Source organism: Dipodomys ordii, unplaced genomic scaffold, assembly GCF_000151885.1.
Source record: "Dipodomys ordii isolate 6190 unplaced genomic scaffold, Dord_2.0 Scaffold11, whole genome shotgun sequence".
Taxonomy (NCBI): Eukaryota; Metazoa; Chordata; class Mammalia; order Rodentia; family Heteromyidae; genus Dipodomys; species Dipodomys ordii.
In genome coordinates this window covers 14811701-14831242 of record NW_012267227.1, presented here as the reverse complement: position 1 = coordinate 14831242, position 19542 = coordinate 14811701, and the positions used below count along the sequence as shown (strand labels likewise).

The window sequence follows — 19542 nt, the reverse complement described above, 5'->3', positions numbered from 1 at the left end:
GCCCGCCCTGGCCCGTGGCGGGGTCGGGCGCCGACCACATGAGCAGCGCGGCCTGGGGCGCCCGCGGGAAGTTGGGGTCGGGCCCCGACGCCAGCTGTCCCCCGGAGAAGCTCCTCAGGGCGTCGCTCCACGAGTGCGAGGAGCCGTAGATGGCGCTGCCGTCCAGCCAGCCGCTCACCTGGTTGGTCTGGGGGGGGGGGAAGGTCAGGGCCGGGCAGGACTGGACCCCAGGGGCAAAGGGGGGGACCCCCAAGTGCTAAGGCATGCCCAGCTCCCGGTGTGCGCGTCCTCACCAGGTCCCGGGGGTTACTGGGGCTCTGTCCGGTCTCGGGGTCCCAGCGGCTCCTCTGGAAGGGCAGCACCACGTCCCCGCGCCGCTGGGGGTCAAACACGGGGTCTCCGGGCGGGATGCGGATGTTGAGGAACTCGGCGGGGCAGCCGGGGGTCTCCACGCTCACCAGGTCGGACAGCACGTGGTAGCCTGGAGCAAACCCCCACCGTCGGGCCCTGCGCCGCCCGCCCGACCCAGGGCCAGGGCCAAAGCACAGAGGTCCCCGCTCTGTGGGCCTCAACTTCTTTTTTGTTGGGGGGCGGGGAAGGGGATCGGTCATGGGGCTTGAACTCGGGGCCTGGGCGCTGTCCCTCAGCTCTTCAGCTCAGGGCGAGTGCTCTACCACTTGATCCACAGCGCCGCTTCCAGTTTTGGGGTGGTTTATTGGAGATCAGAGTCTCCTAGACTTTCTGCCTGGGCTGGCTTTGAACCATGATCCTCAGCGCTCAGACTCCTGAGTAATAGCTAGGATGACGGGCGTGAGCCACTCGGCACCTTGCTGGGCCTCAAACTTTCTCCACGGTAGAAGCATGGAGAATCACAAGGATGGAATGAATAGCAAGCCCTCACCCCTTCTTCCCTTGAGCAAATCACTTCCCTGCCCCTCTGTGCCTCAATACTATTATGGGGGGGGGTTCAGTGACCCGCCTGGGGTTTTGGAACAGAGATGTGGGGGTGGCAAATGTCCCTTGCGCAGACAGACACTCCAAAGCCTTCCAAGAACGAGGAGGCAGAGCAGACATGCAGTTTGGGGATCCGGGCTGGTCTCTTGAAGACTGGCAAGGGAACCCCAACGTCCCCACCCCTCCCGACCCCTCACTCCCCAACTCCCACCTCCGGGTGTTAAATGGCTTCCCTCCCCACCTCACCCCCTCTTTTTTTTTTCTTTTGCGCTCACCATAGAAGACGCCCAGCACCGTGCGGTTGCGCAGCGACGCCATCCCGGCTCGGCCCCGAGCCACCGCATCGCTCAGCCGGCGAGGGTTGGGCAGCAGCGGCTCCTCCAAGGCCTGGTAGACGCCATCCGCGTAATGGGCCGGGACTAAGCGCTGCAGCCGCGAACCTGGAGAAGGCAAAGGGCTAGGTTCTGTGGAGCACTGGGTTACCCCCCCCCACACCATTCATGCATTCGCCCCCCCTTCCAGCCCTCGACCTTTTCTGACATGTCCCTTTGGGGGGGATAGAGGGGTTGGGGAGGTAGGAATGAGGTGCATTAGAAGCTGGACTGAGTGCCCATTACCTCATCTCACATTCCACAAGCCAGGGCTGCTGTGCATCCCCCCCGGCTTCTGCAACCCCCCCAAAACACCCATCCCAACACCCCGACATACCAACCGCCCCGCGTTCATGGTGCCTGAGATTGTTGAACCAGCCGTCATAGCGCTGCACTTCCCAGGCCAGTGGGGGCGTGTCCTGGCCCCCTGGGGGGGCACCCAGAGATATCCTTTTAGCACTGTGTGCCCCCCCAGACCCCTTCCACCCTCCCGTCATTTGGACCCAACATCCCAGACTGAGCAGCCGCCTGTCTGCACATCTTTCTTCCTATACCCCCAGCATGTACCTCTAAAATTAGGATGCTTACCCTCCGCGGGTCCAGTCAGCAGAGTTCCCAGGAATATCAGGGCTCTTGCTCTCAGCATGGTGTCCCTGAGTCTTGGAGGGGAGTTGAGGGGAAAGGATTTGAGAGGGGTGCACACACACACACACACACACTTATGTAGTCAGCCTTGTGGGGGGAGAGCCAGGAGTTTCTACTTCTGGGGCATCAAGAACCTACATCTGCTAGGGCTGGGAAGGTGGCTCAGTGGTCCAGTGCCTGCCTAGTGTGCATGAAGCCCTGGGTGCCATTCTTCAGTACCACATCAACAGAAAAAGCCGGAAGTGGTGCTGTGGCTCAAGTAGTAGAGTGCTAGCTTTGAGCAAAAGAGGCTTAGGGACAGAGTTCAAGCCCCAGGTGAGAGAGAGACAGAGACAGAGAGACAGAGACAGACAGAGACAGACAGAGACAGAGACAGAGAGAGGAGAATCTACATCTTCACTCTTTCCAGGAGAGCTGGTTCTTTTCCTACCTTCACCCCCGCCCCATCCCAGGGCTAAAACTTCAATCACAGAAACCCACTGGGAACCATCTTGGACCCCATACTAGTCCTAGACAGCACTGGCCTAGTTTTCTAGGAGGTTCTAGCCCAAAGCCTGGGAACCACCCGCCCCCGTCCCTCCCCACCCCCTATCCCAGTTCGCTAGGTATTACTTCTCCTGCTCATCAGAAGAACTGGCAACCCAGGACTGGCCCCTTCCCCCTCCACGCGCACCCCATGTGCAAAGAATACCCATGCATGGAAAGCGAGGGCTAAGGAAGACCAATAACCGTTCTGCCCTCCCCACCCCACCCGCCTCTCACCCCTAGGTCAACCCCGTCTCCCGGCTGCGTGCGGCGCCGCCGGTGTCCACTTGGACTGTGCAGCGGGTGTGAATGTCTGCACCGCGGGACTCTCCCGCCTGCGGGGTGGGCGGGGCTCCCGTCCTATTTGCATACCCGCCCTTCATTTGCATAGCGCCTGTCCCGGGCTCAGACCCCGTATAAAGACAAAAAAACAGGTGCGGGTCTCCCCAGGGGACTTCCAACCGGAGCGCAGCCGCTTGGGAGAACTAACCCCGGAGCGCAGCCGCTCGGGAGAACTAACCCCGGAGCGCTGGGAGGGTTTTGGGGGTGGGGGACCTCTCTCTCTTTCTCTGCGCTCAGACTGAGCTCGCTCACACTTGATTGGCTTTTGTCCCCACACTCCAGCTCTCTCTGGGGGCGCAGAGCTCTCCCCCCCCAACCCACCCCCCACCCCCGCTTGCAGGATGACCCTGTGGAACGGTGTGTTGCCTTTTTACCCCCAGCCCCGGCATGCTGCTGGCTTCAGCGTCCAACTGCTCATAGTCATTCTGGTATTCCTGGCCTTGGCTGCCAGCTTCCTCCTCATTTTGCCTGGGATCCGTGGTCACTCGGTAAGAGGGGTGTTAAAAGCTGCGGGGAAGGTGGGGGTGTTTGGGTGAGTGGGGGCCGGAGGAGGGGGGGAAATATTAGGGAGTCCTGCCTAAAACCCAGGATAACCAAGACCACTGCAAGGATCTCCAGAAAAATTAAACATAAGGTCAGGAGAAACGAATTCAGAAATCTAATTGGATCAAAAACAACTCCCCCACTCCCACCCCCACCCCTTTTTCTTTTTTTTTTTATTTGTGAAGATAGTGAACAGAGGGGTTACAATTACATGGGCAGGATAATGCGTACATTTCTTACCAAGCATTGCAGCCTCCTCCTTTTGTTTACCCTTCACATCCCTTCCCAGCCCACCCCTCCCCCCCAATCCCAATCTTTCTCCTTCCCCCCTTCCCCCCCACCCCTTTTTCTTAAACCAAGAGCAGGGGGAGTTCCTGATCCAAGGTTTCCTGGAAAGGAACCCCAGCTGTGGCAAAGAGTGGGCACCCAGTCTAATAACCAGCTCCATGATCTCCCTCTACTGCGATCAAACTATCCTGTCCTGCAGGTGACAGCTTTCCTGCCAAGAGGACAGACCCCTGTGGCTGAGACTGATATATTCTCCTTTGGTCTTGGCCCAAAGGAGGGGTTTGGCTGTACATGGGTGTCCCATTCTTAGGGACTAAGAGGATCCTACACAGGATTTTTAAGTTGTAGCAGACGACAGTCATTGTCTTAGACTTTCCCTTCCTCCAGAATCGAGGTTGTGCTTTTTCTTTTTTTCTTCCAAATACGAGACCACCCTCAATCTTAGTGCCTGTCAATCTTTTTATTTTAGTTGCCAGGGAACCATTGTACTTAGTAATACCTATATTTCTGCCTCATTTATTTGGCCACCAAGCCCTGGGGCCTCCCTCTTTTTTTTGGGGGGGGTGATCCTTGCTTTCTTTCCTAATACTTCTGAACTCACTGAGCCTCACCAAGCAGTGGCTGGGGAGAAGTTAATTGGGGGCCAGGTGCCAGATAGCTGGGGGTGTAAAAGTGCTCAGAGGCAGGGTGGATCTGGAAATTGGACACCAGGTAAGGTGGGAGCATATGACCAAACAACAACAACAAAAGCACCCTCAAAATGTCAGTGGTCCAGGAAAAGCACATGTTGACATCAGCGGTAAAAGGTAGGGAGTGTGACTGAGATTGAAGTGGCAGGGAGTGGAGGGAGAGGCCTTGGGGGCTGACTCGAGTGTCTGTTCTGCAGCGCTGGTTCTGGTTGGTGAGAGTTCTTCTCAGCCTGTTCATAGGAGCAGAAATTGTGGGTGAGTATGTGATTCAGCCCGTGGGGAGGGGGAAACGGGTAAGGAATGGGGTGGGAAGAGGGTACCTGGGGAAATGGGATCTGCTTCCCTTCCCACTTCCGACACTTTTCTTTATCCACTCTTGAATATGCAGTTTTTTTGGTCTTGTATTTTGTTTGGTTTTGGAAGCACTGGGATTTGAACTCAAGGTTGTGCTTGCTAAGCAGTGGTCCGCCACAGAAGCATGCCCCTCCAGCGCCCTCCCCCTCTTTTTTGGCACCAGTTATTTTTGACCTAAGGTCTTGCTTCTTGCCTGAACCACGATCCATCTATTTTAGGCTCTCTGTACTAGCTAGGATGGCTGTTGTAGGTTGCCACCCCAAGAGTCTTTTGGTTGCATTGGGCTTTTCTGAACAGCTGGCCTCCAGCTGTTCTCATTCTCCTAAGCAGTGGCTAGGATTGCCAGTGTGTGAGGCAGGAGCACCTGGCTTGTGTTAGTTTGTTTCTTTGAGACCTGGACTCACTGTCACCCCTGGTCTGTCTGTCCTGCCTCAGTAACTGGAAAGCTGAGATGGCAAGTGTGTGACACACGCCCCCTCTGCAGTACTTACCCTTCTGCTCTTCTCTGTGCTTCTGTTGGAATCCCCTAGACTCCTCCCCCAGCTCCTTGGACCTCCTAGACCCCCCAGTTCTCTGGACCCCCTAGACCCAGCTCTCTTCTGTTTCATTACTCTCCTAAATTCCATTCCCCCATCACCACTACCACCACAGCTGTGCACTTCAGTGGAGACTGGTTCGTGGGCAGCGTGTGGACCAACACATCGTACAAGGCGTTCAGTGTGGAGCGTGTGCAAGCCCACGTCGGTCTGCACGTGGGACTGGTGGGCATTAACATCACCCTCAGAGGTGAGGCCATGGTTGAGGGAGGGAAGGTGGGAGGGAGGGGTAGCTGCCCTCTTCCCAGCCCTCAGATTGGGGGGAAACACACACACACAGACACAGACACACAGACACACCTCAGCACCACCAAGCCTTTGGTATTGGTAGAGTTGTGATTTCTCCCAACCATAAACCAACCCATCTGCATCCCCCCCCTCCCCACCCCACCCCCGGGGGCGCCCCACCCAATGGAAATCAGTTTGGTTTCCGGGTCCATGACCTTGTACGGGGTGTGTGTGTGGAGGGGGGTCCCCCTCGTTTGACCCCGCCCCTCCCTCCCCTCCCCGCCCTTGCAGGAACCCCAGTGCAGCAGCTGAACGAGACCATCGACTACAACGAGAGGTTCACCTGGCGTCTGGACGAAGACTACACCAAGGAGTACGTGAATGCCCTGAAAAAGGGGCTGCCGGACCCCGTGCTCTACCTGGCAGAGAAATTCACCCCGACCAGCCCCTGCGGGCTGTACCCCCAATACCACCTGGCGGGACACTACGCGGCGGCCACGCTGTGGTGAGCGCGGGGCGGTGTGCGGGGCCGGGTGTGATCACCGACCGATCATCGATCGCGGGACCCGATCGCAGGACTCGGTCCCCCCCCCCCAGGGTGGCCTTCTGCTTCTGGATCGTCGCCAACGCGCTGCTGTCCACGCCGGCCGCGCTGTACGGCGGCCTGGCGCTGCTGGCCACCGGCGCCTTCGCGCTCTTCGCCGTCTTCGCCTTCGCCTCGGTCTCCTCCGTGCCGCTCTGCACCTTCCGCCCGGGCTCCGCGGCGCTCACGCCTCGCTACGGCGCCTCCTTCTGGGTCACGCTGGCCACGGGTGAGAACCCAAGGGCTGGGGGGTGGGGGGGGGAAGAGGAGCGCGCACGCATGCGCATTTGGAGAGGGAACTCCCAGGGATAGCCCTCCCCATCCCCCCCCCACACACACAAAAGGGGAAGGAGTGGGGGACAGGGCCCCTGGTTTCCAGCCTGGGGTTTTCCCTGCTGTGTCCGCTTCACGCCTGTGTCCCTCCTCCCCTTCCTGTCCCCCTCCCTCCCCCTCCCCCCATACAGGCCTCCTGAGCCTCCTCCTGGGAGGGGCGGTGGTGCTGCTGCACTACACCCGGCCCCGTGTTCTTCGCATCCTTCTGGATCAAAGTGTCCAGGGCTACAGTAACCCGCCTTTCACCCTCAGCACCCCGCAATTGGGGATCACCACTGCCTTGTAAAGGAAACACAGTGCTGGACAGCTACTCAGTGCCTGGCCAGGTCTCTGGGGCAGTCAGTGGGGGGGGGGGAGAGGAGGAGGGATGGGGGAGGAGAGCAAGGTGCTGTTGGTTCCTCACCCCCCCCCCTTTGCCAGTGGACATGCTGCCCACATGCAGCAGGGTGGGTTGTAAGTAAACTTTATGATTATTTAAAAGGTTGTGTGTGTGTGCGTGTGTGTGTGTGTACTGAGGCTTGAACTCAAGGCCCTACCTAGCCTTTTTGTTCTGCTCTAGGTTGGCACTCTACCATTTGAGCCATAGCTCCACGTGGTGTGTGTGGGGGGAGAGTTGATGGTTAATTGGAGATAAAAGTCACACACACCTGGTGACACACACCTGTAATCCTAACTACTCAGGAGGCTGAGATCTGAGGATCACGGTTCAAAGCCAGCCCAGGGCAGGAAAGTCCATGACACTATTTTTTTTTTTTTTGTCGGTCGTGGGGCCTGAACTCTGGGCCTGGGCGCTGTCCCTCAGCTCTTCAGCTCAAAAGCCAGCGCTCCACCACTTGAGTCACAGTGCCACTTCCGGCTTTTTTCTGCTTCTGTGGTGCTGAGAATTCAAACCCAGGGCGTCATGCATGTGAAGCAAGCACTCTACCACTGAGCCACCTTCCCAGTCCCTCCATGAGACTATCTCAGGTAAACCACCAAAAAACAGAAAGTGGAGCTGTGACTCAAGTGGTAGGGCAGTTTCCTTAAGCTGAAGAGCTGAGGGACAGCATCCAGACACAGAGTTCAAATTCAAACCCCACAGCCAAAACCAAAAAAAAAAAGTCTCACACAGACTTTCCTGCCCAGGCTGGCTTCAAACCACAATCCTCAGATCTCAGCTTCCTGAGTAGCTGGAATGACAGGCATGAGTATTAGCACCCAGCCTTTAATTTTTTTTTTTCTTTCCCCTGTCACTTTCCATGGCTTCTTTGGGTTCTTGGAATCCACGTGCCTCAAGAGGTTTAGCTGGGCCGGAAACAACTTTTACTTTGCAGTCTCTAATTCTGCGAATCTCATTCTCTTTGGAGAAATCGAAAAACAAAAATGAAACAAAACAAACCAGAACAAAACAAAACAAAACAAAAAAAAACTGAAACAGAAAGGCTCTGGGAGGAGCGCCCTCTAGTGAGGCCAGATAGGAATCAACCGGCGCCAGCTTCCTGAGCTGCCCTGGCCGGATTGGGTAGGGTTTAGTGACCAGGCAGTGACTTTCCTATTCTTTCTCTTGGCCAAGCTGAATGGACTGGGAAAGGAATAGGGTTTGGAATTGATTACTAATTCTTCCCAGTTTTGTTTTTTTGTGAGGGGGAAGACTGTCTTAGAGCCAAGGTAAATGCCAGTCAGGTATAAAAATATACATCTTAGGATTTATTTATTTTTCTTAAAAAAAAAATCCTTGGCAAATCTTACAATCTCATTTGACATATCTGGGAACTGAACTGAGGCACAAAGTGAATGTGGAACAGCTGGTTAATGTTAGACCCGGCCTGAGATGTGTGGTCTCCTCTTTCCAGTGCAGACCAAGAGGTCACTTAGAAGAAAAGGTGATCCAGAAAAAAAAGAAAGAAAACAAAAGTAGCTGAGGGCCAAGAAGGACCAAAAGAAGATCACTTTGGAACCGCTCTGCCTCCCCACACATTCCTTATTTCGAGAAAGCTGGGTTTCACTGAAGGACACCTTGAAGAGAGGAAGCATCCAGGAAAAGTGCATTGCTGTGCAAAAATAAGAGCCACTCTCGCTTGGTTTGATCATAGCCACAGGGCTTCTGGGTAGGAGCCACATCTGCTCAGTACCTTAGGGCTTTTGTTTTGTAGAGCCTCCTTTTTTCTTTCCTTCACCTGTAGGTTGGAGCTGTGGGTCCAATACAACCCTCAACCCCTTCCCTCCCCCCTCACCCCCCATTGATTGTTCTGGTGAATCCTGAGGGCTCCATGATTTGGAGAGGAATTCCTCTCCATGTCTGGAGTTACAGGGCACAATCGGAATCTTTGGGGTGTTCCTCCTTACAGCATGCCTCAGAGGGAGTCTCTGACAGGGGAATGTCCTGGGGTTCAGGACTGTCAGTCACCGCCCTGTAGCGGGGAGTCAGGAGTTCTCCTTCTTCGGGACTCCACTCCAGCACAGGGTCCTCCGCACTCTGGTTGAAGAAAGCCTTCAGCCTCTGAGGCTGCATCTTATGGGCCACCGCCAGGATCAGGCCCAGCAGCATACACAGCAGTCCTGAGGATGAGGGCCACAGGGGCTTAGCTCTAGGAATACCTTCCCAAGGAGATCTCATAGGAACATCAATTTTAAGAGAGACCTGGGCCCACCCTCAGGGTAATGAGGGCTCTGAGAAGGGACTGGCTGGCTTCCAGTCATATGACTGAGGAGGGTCTAGTGTTCTGCATTTCCAGATTCGCAGCCCAGTCATCTTTTAGTTGAATCCCAGTTGCAGAGGGAGAGACAGCAGAGGAGAAAAGAAGAGGGAGAAGGATGAAGAGGAAGAAGGAGAGAAGGAGAAGGAAAGGGAGGAGGAGAAGAGACCGAGTTTGCCTCTAAAAACAGGAAGAAGAGGAGAAAAGAGGTAAATAGGGACACAAAGGGTTAGACGGGGGGCGGGGGGGATGAATAAAACTGTAGGACAAACTGATTTAGGGCTATGTGAGAGGAGACATGGAGCTGGAATTCTTTTGTTTGTTTTTTGACAGTCGTGGGGCTTGAACTCTGGGCCTGGGCGCTGTCCCTCAGCTCTTCAGCTCAAGGCGAGCGCTCTACCACTTGAGCTACAGCGCCACTTCCGGTTTCCTGGTGGTTCACTGGAGATCAGAGTCTCATGAACTTTCTTGCCCGGGCTGGCTTTGAACCTATGATCCTCAGATCTCAGCTTCCTGAGTAGCTAGGATGACAGGCGTGAGTGTCCAGGGAGGATCTAGGTAAAAAGGGACAGAGCGAGAAGATACAGGGAAGCAAGCATATAAGGAAGAAGAGGAAATGGCATCAGGAGGAGAAATCCAGGAGTTGAGGGCTCTGGCTTTTAAGAGGGCAGAAGTTATCTCAGCCTCTAGAAGCAGCCTTCTCAGCCCTGAGTCCCACAGTGCCTGTCATTAGGAGCGGGTCTCACCTGTGGCCAAGGTGGTCCAGAAGGCAGGACCGTGGTGAACTCGCAGCACAGCGGTGCCCAGGCGGAGGGGGCAGGGTGGGGTGAGTGACGTGGTGGTGGAGAAGAAGAGCAAGGCCAACAGCTGGAAGATGCCAGTAGCCAGCAGCATGTGGCCACCATAGACCAGCACAGGCATGGACAACATCACATTGGTCAGCAGCCAGCAGAGGAATGATACCCTGAAGAGCCAGGACTCAGTGAGAACAGGCCTGGGCACCTGTATCTGCTGGTGAGACTAAAGGGACCCATGTGGAGACTCAGGGACTTAAGGAGGAGGAGATTCCTGCCTGTGGGCTTCCCAACCAGCCACGCATGGCGACCCATAGACCAGCCCCATCCCATTCAGAATGCTCACACACACAAGGAGAGATGGAAGAAACGGGCTTCCTGCGTCTAGTCTGGGAGGACTTATCTCTCTCCTTCCATGGCTCACCACAGCATGACTGAGGCATAGTGTCCGGCCAGGCGGTACTGGTTGTGCAGGCCACATGGACTTCGAGGGGTGAACTTCTCGGCCAGGTAGAGCACGGGATCTGGTAGGCCTTTCTCCAGTGCCTTGGCATAGGCCTCGGTGTAGGCGCCCCCTAGAGGCCAGTTGAATTCCTCGTTGTAATCGATGGTCTCATTGAGCTGCTGCACCGGAGTTCCTGGGGAATGTAACAGTTCATCTCCACTGGGCAGAAATCCAGGGGTTCATCACTCAACAGAGAGATGACAGCTTTGGTTCTACCCTTCCCATCATCCCTCCAACACACACACACACACACACACACATAAGTACCGTCCCTTACCTATGAGTGTAATGTTGACTCCTCTGAGCCCGACCTGCAGCCCCACGCGAGCGCTGATCCTCTCGGGACTGAAGGCTTTGTATGTTGTGTTGGCGCTGACCTGGCCCACAGACCACTCAGAGCTGAAATTCACAGCTGGAGAAAGTCGGGGGGGGGGGAGGCAGGGTGTGGAGGAGTTGGGTATTTGGGAACTCATGGAGGTGGAGGTTAGCCAATAAGGAGAGATACAAGGGCTTCGTGTCTGTATGGGCCATCATCATTGCAGACCCATAAACTAGCCCAGGGTTTGGCTCCTAGGAAGTCAAACCACCATTGTTGGGAAAGAATACTTGGGTTAAAAAATCCAAGATCTAAGCCAGGTACCAGTGGCTCATGCATCTCCCTAGCTACTCAGGAGGCTATGATCTGAGGATCAAGGTTCAATGCCAGCCTGGGCAGGAAGTCGGTGAGACTCTTATCTCCAATAAATCACTCAGAAAACTGGAAGTGGTGCTGTGGCTCAAGTGGTAGAGTGCTCGCCTTGAGCTGAAGAGCTGAGGAACAGCGCCCAGGCCCAGAGTTCAAGCTCCACGACCACCACCACCAAAATCCAAGATCTACAACTCTGTATACATTGCCCCAACTCAGGAACATTCACTGAGGTGCAGGGGAACAGGGGGCAGGGGTAGGAGAGTATCCTAGCATATATCCTAATGGACAAGTGCAGATAGCTTCAACATAGACTCTATCTCTTCTTCCTGCCTAATCACCAAAGCCAAGCCAGCCGCCAGCCCTCCCTCATTTTTTCCACTCCTGTCCCCATCCCGGGAAGTCTTCTGGCCACTGACCCAAATATTGAGGAGAGGCAACCACAGAAGGGCTCCCTGCCACCTTCTCTGGGCAAGTGAATGAGTGCAGGGACAAGAGGGATGTAGCTGGATCACCAGCAGAAATGGAAAACCCCTTCTGGAAAAACCAGGAGAGGCAAGCAGGCTGCCGAGCGAGCGAGCTACAGGAGACAGGGACGCCTGCCCACGTCGTCATCATCCGGGCTTGGCACTCACCCAGGATCACAGCACCGACGAATAAGCTGGTCACCACCCGGAACAGCCAGAACAGCCTCTGAGTCACAGAGAAGGCGGGCTCAGGAAGCAGAGCCTTCTTCCCTTCCTCACCCTTCCTCTTCCCCCATTTGGGAAGAGGTAGGGATTCCATTGAGATCAGACCACACCAGCGTGGACAAGAATTCTCCACTGGGGGTCTGGGAAGGTGGCTCAGCGGTAGAGTTCTGGCCTCGCATGCATGAGGCCCTGGGTTCGATTCCTCGGCACCACATAAGCAGGAAAAGCCAGAAGTAGCGCTGTGGCTCAAGTGGCAGAGTGCAAGAGCTAGGGACAACGCCCAGGCCTAGAGTTCAAGCCTCACAACCGACCAAAAAAAGAATTCTCTATTGGATTTCTGAATGGGGATGGGGAGGGAAGGGGAGATGCAACTCCCTGCTAAGGGTGGTGGTGATGTTTTTCTCAGCACTGGAGTCTTTTCCTTAAATCTGGTTGTGGACAGAGTCTGTATCTTATATTCTGAGGTTGAGGTGTCTCTGGGGCTTGGGTCTCCAGGGCTGGATTTGTTTCTTACCGTCTTGCCCCGGATGCCAGGCAGGATGATGATAAAGATGACCAAAGCAGTCAGGAAGATAGTGATGATGACAGCCAAGGTGGTGTCCACGGGGAAGATGGGTTTGGGGCCAGCATAGAAAGGGAATGTGTGCCCCAGAGCAGCCATTTTGCTGGAGGTGATTCTGTAACAACAGACATTTATAGAGTGCCTTCTATGGACCAGGCACATTGTGTGTGTGTGTGTGTGTGTGGTCTACCACTTGAGCCTCAGCTCCACTTCTGGCTTTTTTGCTGGTTGATGAGACACCAGTCTCTCAGGTTTGTCTGCCTGGTTGGCTTCAAACCGTGATTCTCAGAGATCTCAGCCTATTGAGTAGCTAGAGTTACAGGTGTGAGCACTTGGTCTCCAGACATTATTATTATTTTTTCTTTTTTGTGGTGGAGCTGCAATGGAGAATAAACTAGACTAGTTCCTCAGCTCTGGAGCTCACCTTTTTGGGCCTTACCCTTCAGTCTTCCTTGCTCCATCATTTTTTTGTTTGTTTTGATCTGATTAAAGTTTTGGCAGCTCACCTCTGCTATCCTGTGCTCTCTTCCTAACCCCTAGTTTCCTCAGTCAGTGCCAACATTACCGCTGAAGCTTCCCATTTCTTCTCAGATTACTTAAGAGATACAATTCTCTAGCACAAGCAGATAGATCACAGAACAAACAAACAAAAAAGAGCTGTAGTAACTGTTGAGTTAAAGCCTTAGGGTAAAAGAGAGAGCCTATTACAAGATTAGCTTTCTTCCTTTGTTCCCAAAGCAACAGAAGCCAAACAGCTCTGCTAAGTATACAGTCCCACTGCACATTAGAGGACTGACTCCCAGACCCGGCCCCGCCCACAGCAGTCAGACCAAGCTTTCTCAAGCATTCTGACTCCCCTTGTGATGAATTCAGAACAACTGAACTCTAGTTCACCTGAATAAGCTCTGAAGGAGCCCCTGCCCACCCCCTCCACCCCCCCACGAGGTAGTGCTGGGCCAGATGTCTTCCAGAGGCTCACATCAGTCACATTGACCCTTCTCTCACACTTGAATTCCGAGCTCAAGTTGCAGCTCATTAACTGGTTTTCTCTGCCAGAATACTGAGCTTGGAACTTATTTGTCCCATTACAGACAGAGTACTGGGGAAATGGAACCTGGACACACAAGGCCTACTATTATTTTACATACAAAAAAGAAAGAGAAAGGAAGGAAGGAAGGAAGGAAGGAAAGAAGGAAGGGAGGGATGGAGGGAGGGAGGGAGGGGAGGAGAGGGGGAGAGGAAAGAGAGGAGGGAAGGAAGGAAGGGAGGGAAGGAGAGAAGGAAGGAAGGAAGGAAAGAAGGGAGGGAGGAAGGAAGGAAGGAAGGGAGGGAGGGAGAGAGGGAAGGAGGGAAGGAGGAAGGGAGAGGGAGGAGGAGAGGGGGAGAGGAAAGAGAGGAGGGAAGAAAGGAAGGAAGAAAGGGAGGGAAGGAGAGAAGGAAGGGAGGAAGAAAGGGAGGGAGGGAAGAAAGTGAAAGAGAGAGAGAGAGAGAGAGAATTACTACTTAAACCATGACAGCCATTACTGGCAAATCACACCTCATTTCAGAAATGTTAAAATGTGAAGGGCACTGGTGGCTCACACCTGTAATCCTAACTACTCAGGAGGCTGAGATCTGAGGATCATGGTTCGAAGCCAGCCAGAGAAGGAAAGTCTGTGAGACTCTTATCTCCAATAAAACCACCAGAAAACCAGAAGTGGTGCTGGAGCTCATGTGGTAGAGCGCTAGCCTTGAGCTGAAGAACTGAGGGACAGCGCCCAGGCCTATAGTTCAAGCCCCATGACCCACAAAAAAAGAAATGTTAAAATGTGAGCTTGGGGCGGGGGGGGGAGGGGGGGAGGACTTTAGCACCAATGGTCCAAGCTCTGTTCACTCTGCAGTGTCATCTCAGCAAATCTCTTGCTGAGGTGCCATAATGTAATCATGCAGCTCATTTCTTGGCAATATTTGAATTTGAACTCAGAGCCTTGAGCTTGCTAGGTAAGCACTCTAGCACTTGAGTCATGCACACACAGTTTTAAGTGATATGAAATGTAAGCTGTGGAATCCAGAAGCTCCATAGGGTTTGAATTTCACCTCTGCTTCTCCCAATTTCCATGACCTCTACAGAGACCTAGCTTTAGTGAGAACTGGGAAAAGTCATGTCTGCTTCACAGGGTGAATTAGTTTGAATATGGAACATGTGAAGAATATTACAAATAAGCTGTCAGTTGGGAAGAAGAGGCTTTTTAGTTACACCATTTAAAAAAATAAATTTTTGGTCATGGGACTTGAACTCTGGGCCTGGGCACTGTCCTTGAGCTCTTCAGCTCTACCACTTGAGCCACAGTGCCACTTCTGGTTTTCTGGTGGTTAACTGAAGATAAGAGTCTCATGGACTTTGCTGCCTGGGCTGGCTTTGAACCATGATCCTCAGATCTCAGCCTCCTGAGTAGCTAGGATTACAGGCGTGAGCCATCAGTGTCTGGCTACTCCATCTTTATCTCCTCCTCTAGCAGGTCTTGGATAGACTCCTGAGACAGTTCTGGTCTGGGTGCAGTTCTTCCCTCATTAACATGGTAGCATGGGACAGGTAAAGCTCTCCCTCATTTTCAACTAGATATGATCATCTTCAGGTCCCTTTTAGTGAGTTTGCTTGTTTTTCTGTCAATTGTGGGGCTTGAACTCAGGGCCTGGGCACTGAAAGTTCTCCAATGAATATCTGGATATCAAACTCAATGGACTCATTACTTCATGGATGTTTGCCCTTGACTGTTTCTTCAGTGCCTCTGATTTTTCTAAAAGGCAAATAGGACCACTTCACTTCTTTACTTTAGGTAAAAGCTAGTCTCACTGTCACACATAGGGTGCTCTGTGATCTGGTATCCTTCCCCATTGGTCCATCTCTACCCTGGGCCCCGTCTAGTCTATAGCAACTCTTCTCTACATGTATCCGACATGTTCCAAGCCTTCCTGCCTTTGTTTTTATTTTATTTTATTTGTGAAGATACTGTACAGAGGGGTTACAATTACATGGGCAGAATAATGTGTACATTTCTTACCAAGCATTGCAGCCTCCTCCTTTTGTTTACCCTTCACATCCCTTCCCAGCCTCCCCCCTCCCTGCCTTCCTGCCTTTGTACGCTAAGCCTTTTCTTTACCTGAAATCCTCTACCCCTTTTGGCAAATACCTTTTCACTCTTCAAGTCTGAGCTTGCTCCACCTCCTCTCTCAAGTTCCCTCTGAGATGACTGGGCCAGCCCAAATGTTCCCTACTCTGGAACATTGTAATTGCATGTGAGCATATCTCCATGATCACAACAATTACACAGGCCTCTAATTGTTTTCACATTGTCTCCTTATTAGATTCTAATCTTCTCGCAGGCAAACACTTAATCTTCTCATCTTTATATTGCCTACTTGTAATGTATATACTAATCAAGTTCTGGATCAAATGACCAAATACAAATGAGTTCTTTCCACGTGTTGCTTCTGATTCCTCACACAAGGGGGAGCTATGCTCCACCACTGGCCATACTACATACAACACAATAATCAAGTATCACCGATAGAAGAAGGGATTTCACTAACCACTGTTCAGTGATTTCAAAATATTTTCAGAAAGCCTCTTCCAATATATTGGAGCCTCCAAAACTAGCAAAGACCCAAGCATGAATATCTGTGTTTAAGTGAATATGAAACATACATTTCAACCCTAGCTGAGGATGTGTAACTAAGGATTTATTAACTAAATTATTTTGTAAAATATGTGATGAGTGACATTTATTTTAAGGCTGAATTTTTTTATTGAATTTATGATGCCTAGATTTAAGCCATTTTTTTAAAGTAAAAGGCTGTAGGAGGAAGGGTCATAAAATGTAGAATATCTTGGTTAATAAGCTGGGAAAATAAAGCAAAGTTGTTCATAAGTAGACACATATTATGTGCTGGAATTTCAGAAGCAAATATTTTTAACACAAGCAAATAACAAATAATGCAATGTATTTTGCTTCAGACCATATAGTAGTACTATTCCTGCATTTTATTTTATTTTATTGTCAGTCATGGGGCCTGAACTCTGGGCCTGGGCACTGTCCCTCAGCTCTTCAGCTCAAGACTAGTGCTCTACCATTTGAGCCACAGTGCCACTTCCAGTTTTCTGATGGCTTATTGGAGATAAGAGTTTCATGGACTTTCCTGCCCAGGCTGGCTTTGAACTTCAATCCTCAGATCTCAGCCTCCTGAGTAGCTAGGATTACAGGCGTGAGCCATGGATGCCTGGCTCCTGCATTTAGTTTAATGAGAGGTTATAATTTTTTTACAAGAATAGCTCATCTCTATTAACATGCTTCAAAGAAACACTAACAAAAGTCTTTCTGTCTTAAGTACAGAAGGATAATGTTATTTCCAATTTTCCAAAATATTGCTTTAAAGTGACTAAAGCAAAAGAGGCAGTTGGCAAGCCTACAGTGGTAGTGCATGCCTATAATCCCAGCATTTGAGAGGTTGAGACAGGAGGATTGCAAGGTCGAGAGTGATTTCCAAAACAATAGCACAAAGCGTTTGGTGGATAAAATTTGCCTTTCTTAAATCTCTTCTGGGTCAAATTTATAATTTGTTCTTCCTTAATCTACATTTAATCTCATTTAACTTTAACTCTCATGAGCCTGAGCTCCATTTACTTTTCATTACTAAACTAACATGAAGAAGTAGGACTCAGAAAAAAAAGTCTCCGGAAATCCTGCTGTCTTTTGGGTTAGCCAGGTGTAGTGGCTCAAGCCTGTAGCCCTAGCGAAACTGCAGTCATGGTGCAAGGCCAGCCCTGAACTGAGACACCATCTTCACTAATGGCAGAGTGTGGTACCATGAATGTATCTGTCATCCCCAGTGACATGGGAAGGCATAGGTACCAGGATCATAGCCCTCTACCCACGGGGGATAAAGTGAGCCACAGTGTGGAAAAGAACCAATGTCAAAAAAAGAGTCTGGAGGTGTGGCTCAAGTGATAGAGCTTCTATTCAGTCCTCAGTACTATCTTTCTCCCTGTTGACATGTAAAGTCTGACAATGGAGTTGGTTCTAATATGATCCCCCCCCCCAAAAAAAAACAACAACAAAAAACTCATGTCAAGATTACCTTGAGCTGGGCGCCAGTGGCTCATTCCTGTAATCCTAGCCACTCAGGAGGCTGAGAAATGAGAATCTCAATTCAAAGCCAACAGGGACAGGAAAGTCCGTGAGACTCTTATCTCCAATTAACCACCAGAAATCTAGAAGTGCACTGTGGCTCAAAGTGCTAGCCTTGAGTAAAAGAGCTCAGGGACCGCACCTTGCCCCACTTGTCCCCTAGCTCGCCACTGTGGCTGGTATACATACACAGTGTATACTGACCTGAATAAGCAGGCAGCAAATACAAAGAAGATGTGGTCTTGGGGAAAATTCAGCCTGGTAAAGTGTCAGTCTTCATCACTCAAATCACATGCCTTTGTGAAGTGCTCTGTACCTTTACTAATCCCCTACAAAGAACCAGAAGGTGACACCCCTAAAACTGTCAAAGGCTCTGACTGGATAATGCATGGCTACTGGAATTTCATGCTTTATTTCTCTGGCTTGGGTAGATGTCAAAATTTATGACTCTGGCTAGCTGTCAGGAACGCCTGTCTTTGTCTTTCCTCTGGAGGAAGTGGAATGTGTGTGTGTGTGTGTGTGTGTGTGTGTGTGTGTGTGTGGTGTTGTTGTTGCATTAAAGGAGGTCTTAGGTGGAGAAACAGAACAAGATTTAAAGAGTGAGTTGGGACAGGGCTCCCCAGTGAGGGATGATGAGGTAAGCAGTCAGGGGAGGGGTGATTGTACAAGTGAACCTATCCAGTTAAAAGACAGTAAGGATTCAATATCTGTTAAGCAGGTGTCTTTTATAGCCTAAGGAACTTTCCCTTGCCTTCATTTCTTATCAAACTTTCTCCAGGGGGAGCCCCTGACTTGATCTTAATTTGGTCCAGCAAAACTCAAGCAACGATACCCCTAAAAATGAACTATGTCCTTTGTGGGCAGGGACAGGAGAGGAAAACTGAGGGAAAGCGAAATAAGGGGTGACATTGTTCAAAACAGGAAATTTTCTCGTTACCTGACTTATGAAATGCTTAACCCTTCTGTATAGCACCTTAATAATAATAATAATAAAATTGCATTAAAGAAAAATGTGCCCCTAGCGGCCAGTATAAGAGCAGGAACACTTCAAGGCCTCTGAACCCACTCTGCTAAGGGTAACCTCCAGTAGTCACATTCTATCCCACCCCCCCAACCCCAAAATCCAGACCACTGTTCCCTACCTTTTCCTCTTCCGAATCGCTGTGTGGCAGCCGGCGGCTGTGCTGGCTTCTGGCTGTGCAACCTCACAAGCGGGCTTTGAGTCTGGGGGAGTCAGGAAGGGGACCCGGTCCAGATGTCCTATCAACAAAAGCACGCACTTTTCTCCCGGTTTTTTGTTTCTTTTGGCGGGGGGGGGGAGTGGGGGCGGGAATGGGACTCCCTTCCAACCTCTACTCTTCTCTTCATTCAGGGCCAGGTTAGGACTGGCCAAACCGGGTCTGGGGTGCTCCCCCGCCCTGTCATCCCTAACCTTCTCAGACTGCGCCCGAAGGGAAGGATGGGTGTCCCAGGACAGGTTATCCTGTGTCTGCCCCCTTCTACAGCCACCACTACCCCTCCCAACCCCCTCCTCTCCCTCCCCCCCCATTCCCCATCCATGCGCAAAGCACTCGGTGTCTCCGATGCAAACCCAGCAATGCAGTTCCTCCCCCGGCTTCATCCCCCACCCGCCACGCCTCGGAGTCCTGTCTGGAGAAAGTTCTCAGGATGCCTAGCTTTGGCATCAGGACTGCTCCGTGGGCAGAGGTCGGATGGTCCCCTTCAGTTTCCGAGAGCTGACCAGGATGGAGAGGGTTTGGGGACAGCCTCTTCGCCTTCTCCCCACACCCCACTGCACCCTCTTTTGTCTTTTCTCCCACCCTCTCCTCTACCCCAACCAACTTAATAGAAGCGGGCCAGCCGCGCTCGTGGCCACCGTCGCTGAGCCCCGAGCCCCGCAGGGACACCCCGCATCTGAGCCAGGCGAGCCTAACACGCGGTCTCACCTCTCTGCGTGCGCGCCGGTGGCTTCCGAGCACCTTGGCGGGTCCCGGCGCCAGCGCTCCCGCCTCT

The 19542-nt window shown here is 52.1% G+C and overlaps 3 protein-coding genes across 3 annotated transcripts in view; 1 reads left to right on the top strand and 2 right to left on the bottom strand.

The window, feature by feature from the left end:
- Duox2 (dual oxidase 2) overlaps positions 1-1971 on the bottom strand; it is an 18923-nt gene extending 16952 nt beyond the window's left edge. Inside the window, 5 exon segments of the mRNA XM_013009974.1 lie at positions 7-187; positions 294-481; positions 1230-1394; positions 1663-1772; positions 1925-1971. Coding sequence (XP_012865428.1) covers positions 7-187; positions 294-481; positions 1230-1394; positions 1663-1772; positions 1925-1971 — 691 coding nt within the window.
- Positions 1972-3178: 1207 nt separating this feature from the next.
- Duoxa2 (dual oxidase maturation factor 2) lies at positions 3179-6737 on the top strand. The gene is made up of 6 exons (XM_013009972.1): positions 3179-3325; positions 4555-4612; positions 5363-5497; positions 5827-6040; positions 6133-6347; positions 6583-6737. Exons 1-6 carry the CDS (start codon positions 3179-3181, stop codon positions 6735-6737), a joined length of 924 nt encoding a protein of 307 aa, XP_012865426.1.
- Positions 6738-8109: 1372 nt separating this feature from the next.
- Positions 8110-19526, bottom strand: Duoxa1 (dual oxidase maturation factor 1). Its single transcript, XM_013010060.1, has 8 exons — positions 19476-19526; positions 18672-18789; positions 12317-12479; positions 11746-11803; positions 10703-10837; positions 10345-10558; positions 9873-10090; positions 8110-8989 (listed from the first exon to the last, which is right to left on the bottom strand). The coding sequence occupies exons 3-8, from the start codon at positions 12461-12463 to the stop codon at positions 8736-8738; spliced, it is 1026 nt and encodes a 341-aa protein (XP_012865514.1). The 5' UTR covers positions 12464-12479; positions 18672-18789; positions 19476-19526; the 3' UTR covers positions 8110-8735.
- Between the last annotated feature and the right edge of the window lie 16 nt (positions 19527-19542).

Excerpts from the sequence above, each read along its gene's own strand:
- Duoxa2 (XM_013009972.1), top strand. The coding sequence starts at position 3,179 with ATGACCCTGTGGAACGGTGTGTTGCCTTTTTACCCCCAGCCCCGGCAT. Across the intron at positions 5,498-5,826 it reads CATTAACATCACCCTCAGAG|GAACCCCAGTGCAGCAGCTG; the intron begins GTGAGGCCATGG and ends CCGCCCTTGCAG. Across the intron at positions 6,348-6,582 it reads CTGGGTCACGCTGGCCACGG|GCCTCCTGAGCCTCCTCCTG; the intron begins GTGAGAACCCAA and ends CCCCCCATACAG.
- Duoxa1 (XM_013010060.1), bottom strand. The coding sequence starts at position 12,463 with ATGGCTGCTCTGGGGCACACATTCCCTTTCTATGCTGGCCCCAAACCC. Across the intron at positions 11,804-12,316 it reads CTGGCATCCGGGGCAAGACG|AGGCTGTTCTGGCTGTTCCG; the intron begins GTAAGAAACAAA and ends TCTGTGACTCAG. Across the intron at positions 10,838-11,745 it reads CGTCGGTGCTGTGATCCTGG|CTGTGAATTTCAGCTCTGAG; the intron begins GTGAGTGCCAAG and ends GACTTTCTCCAG.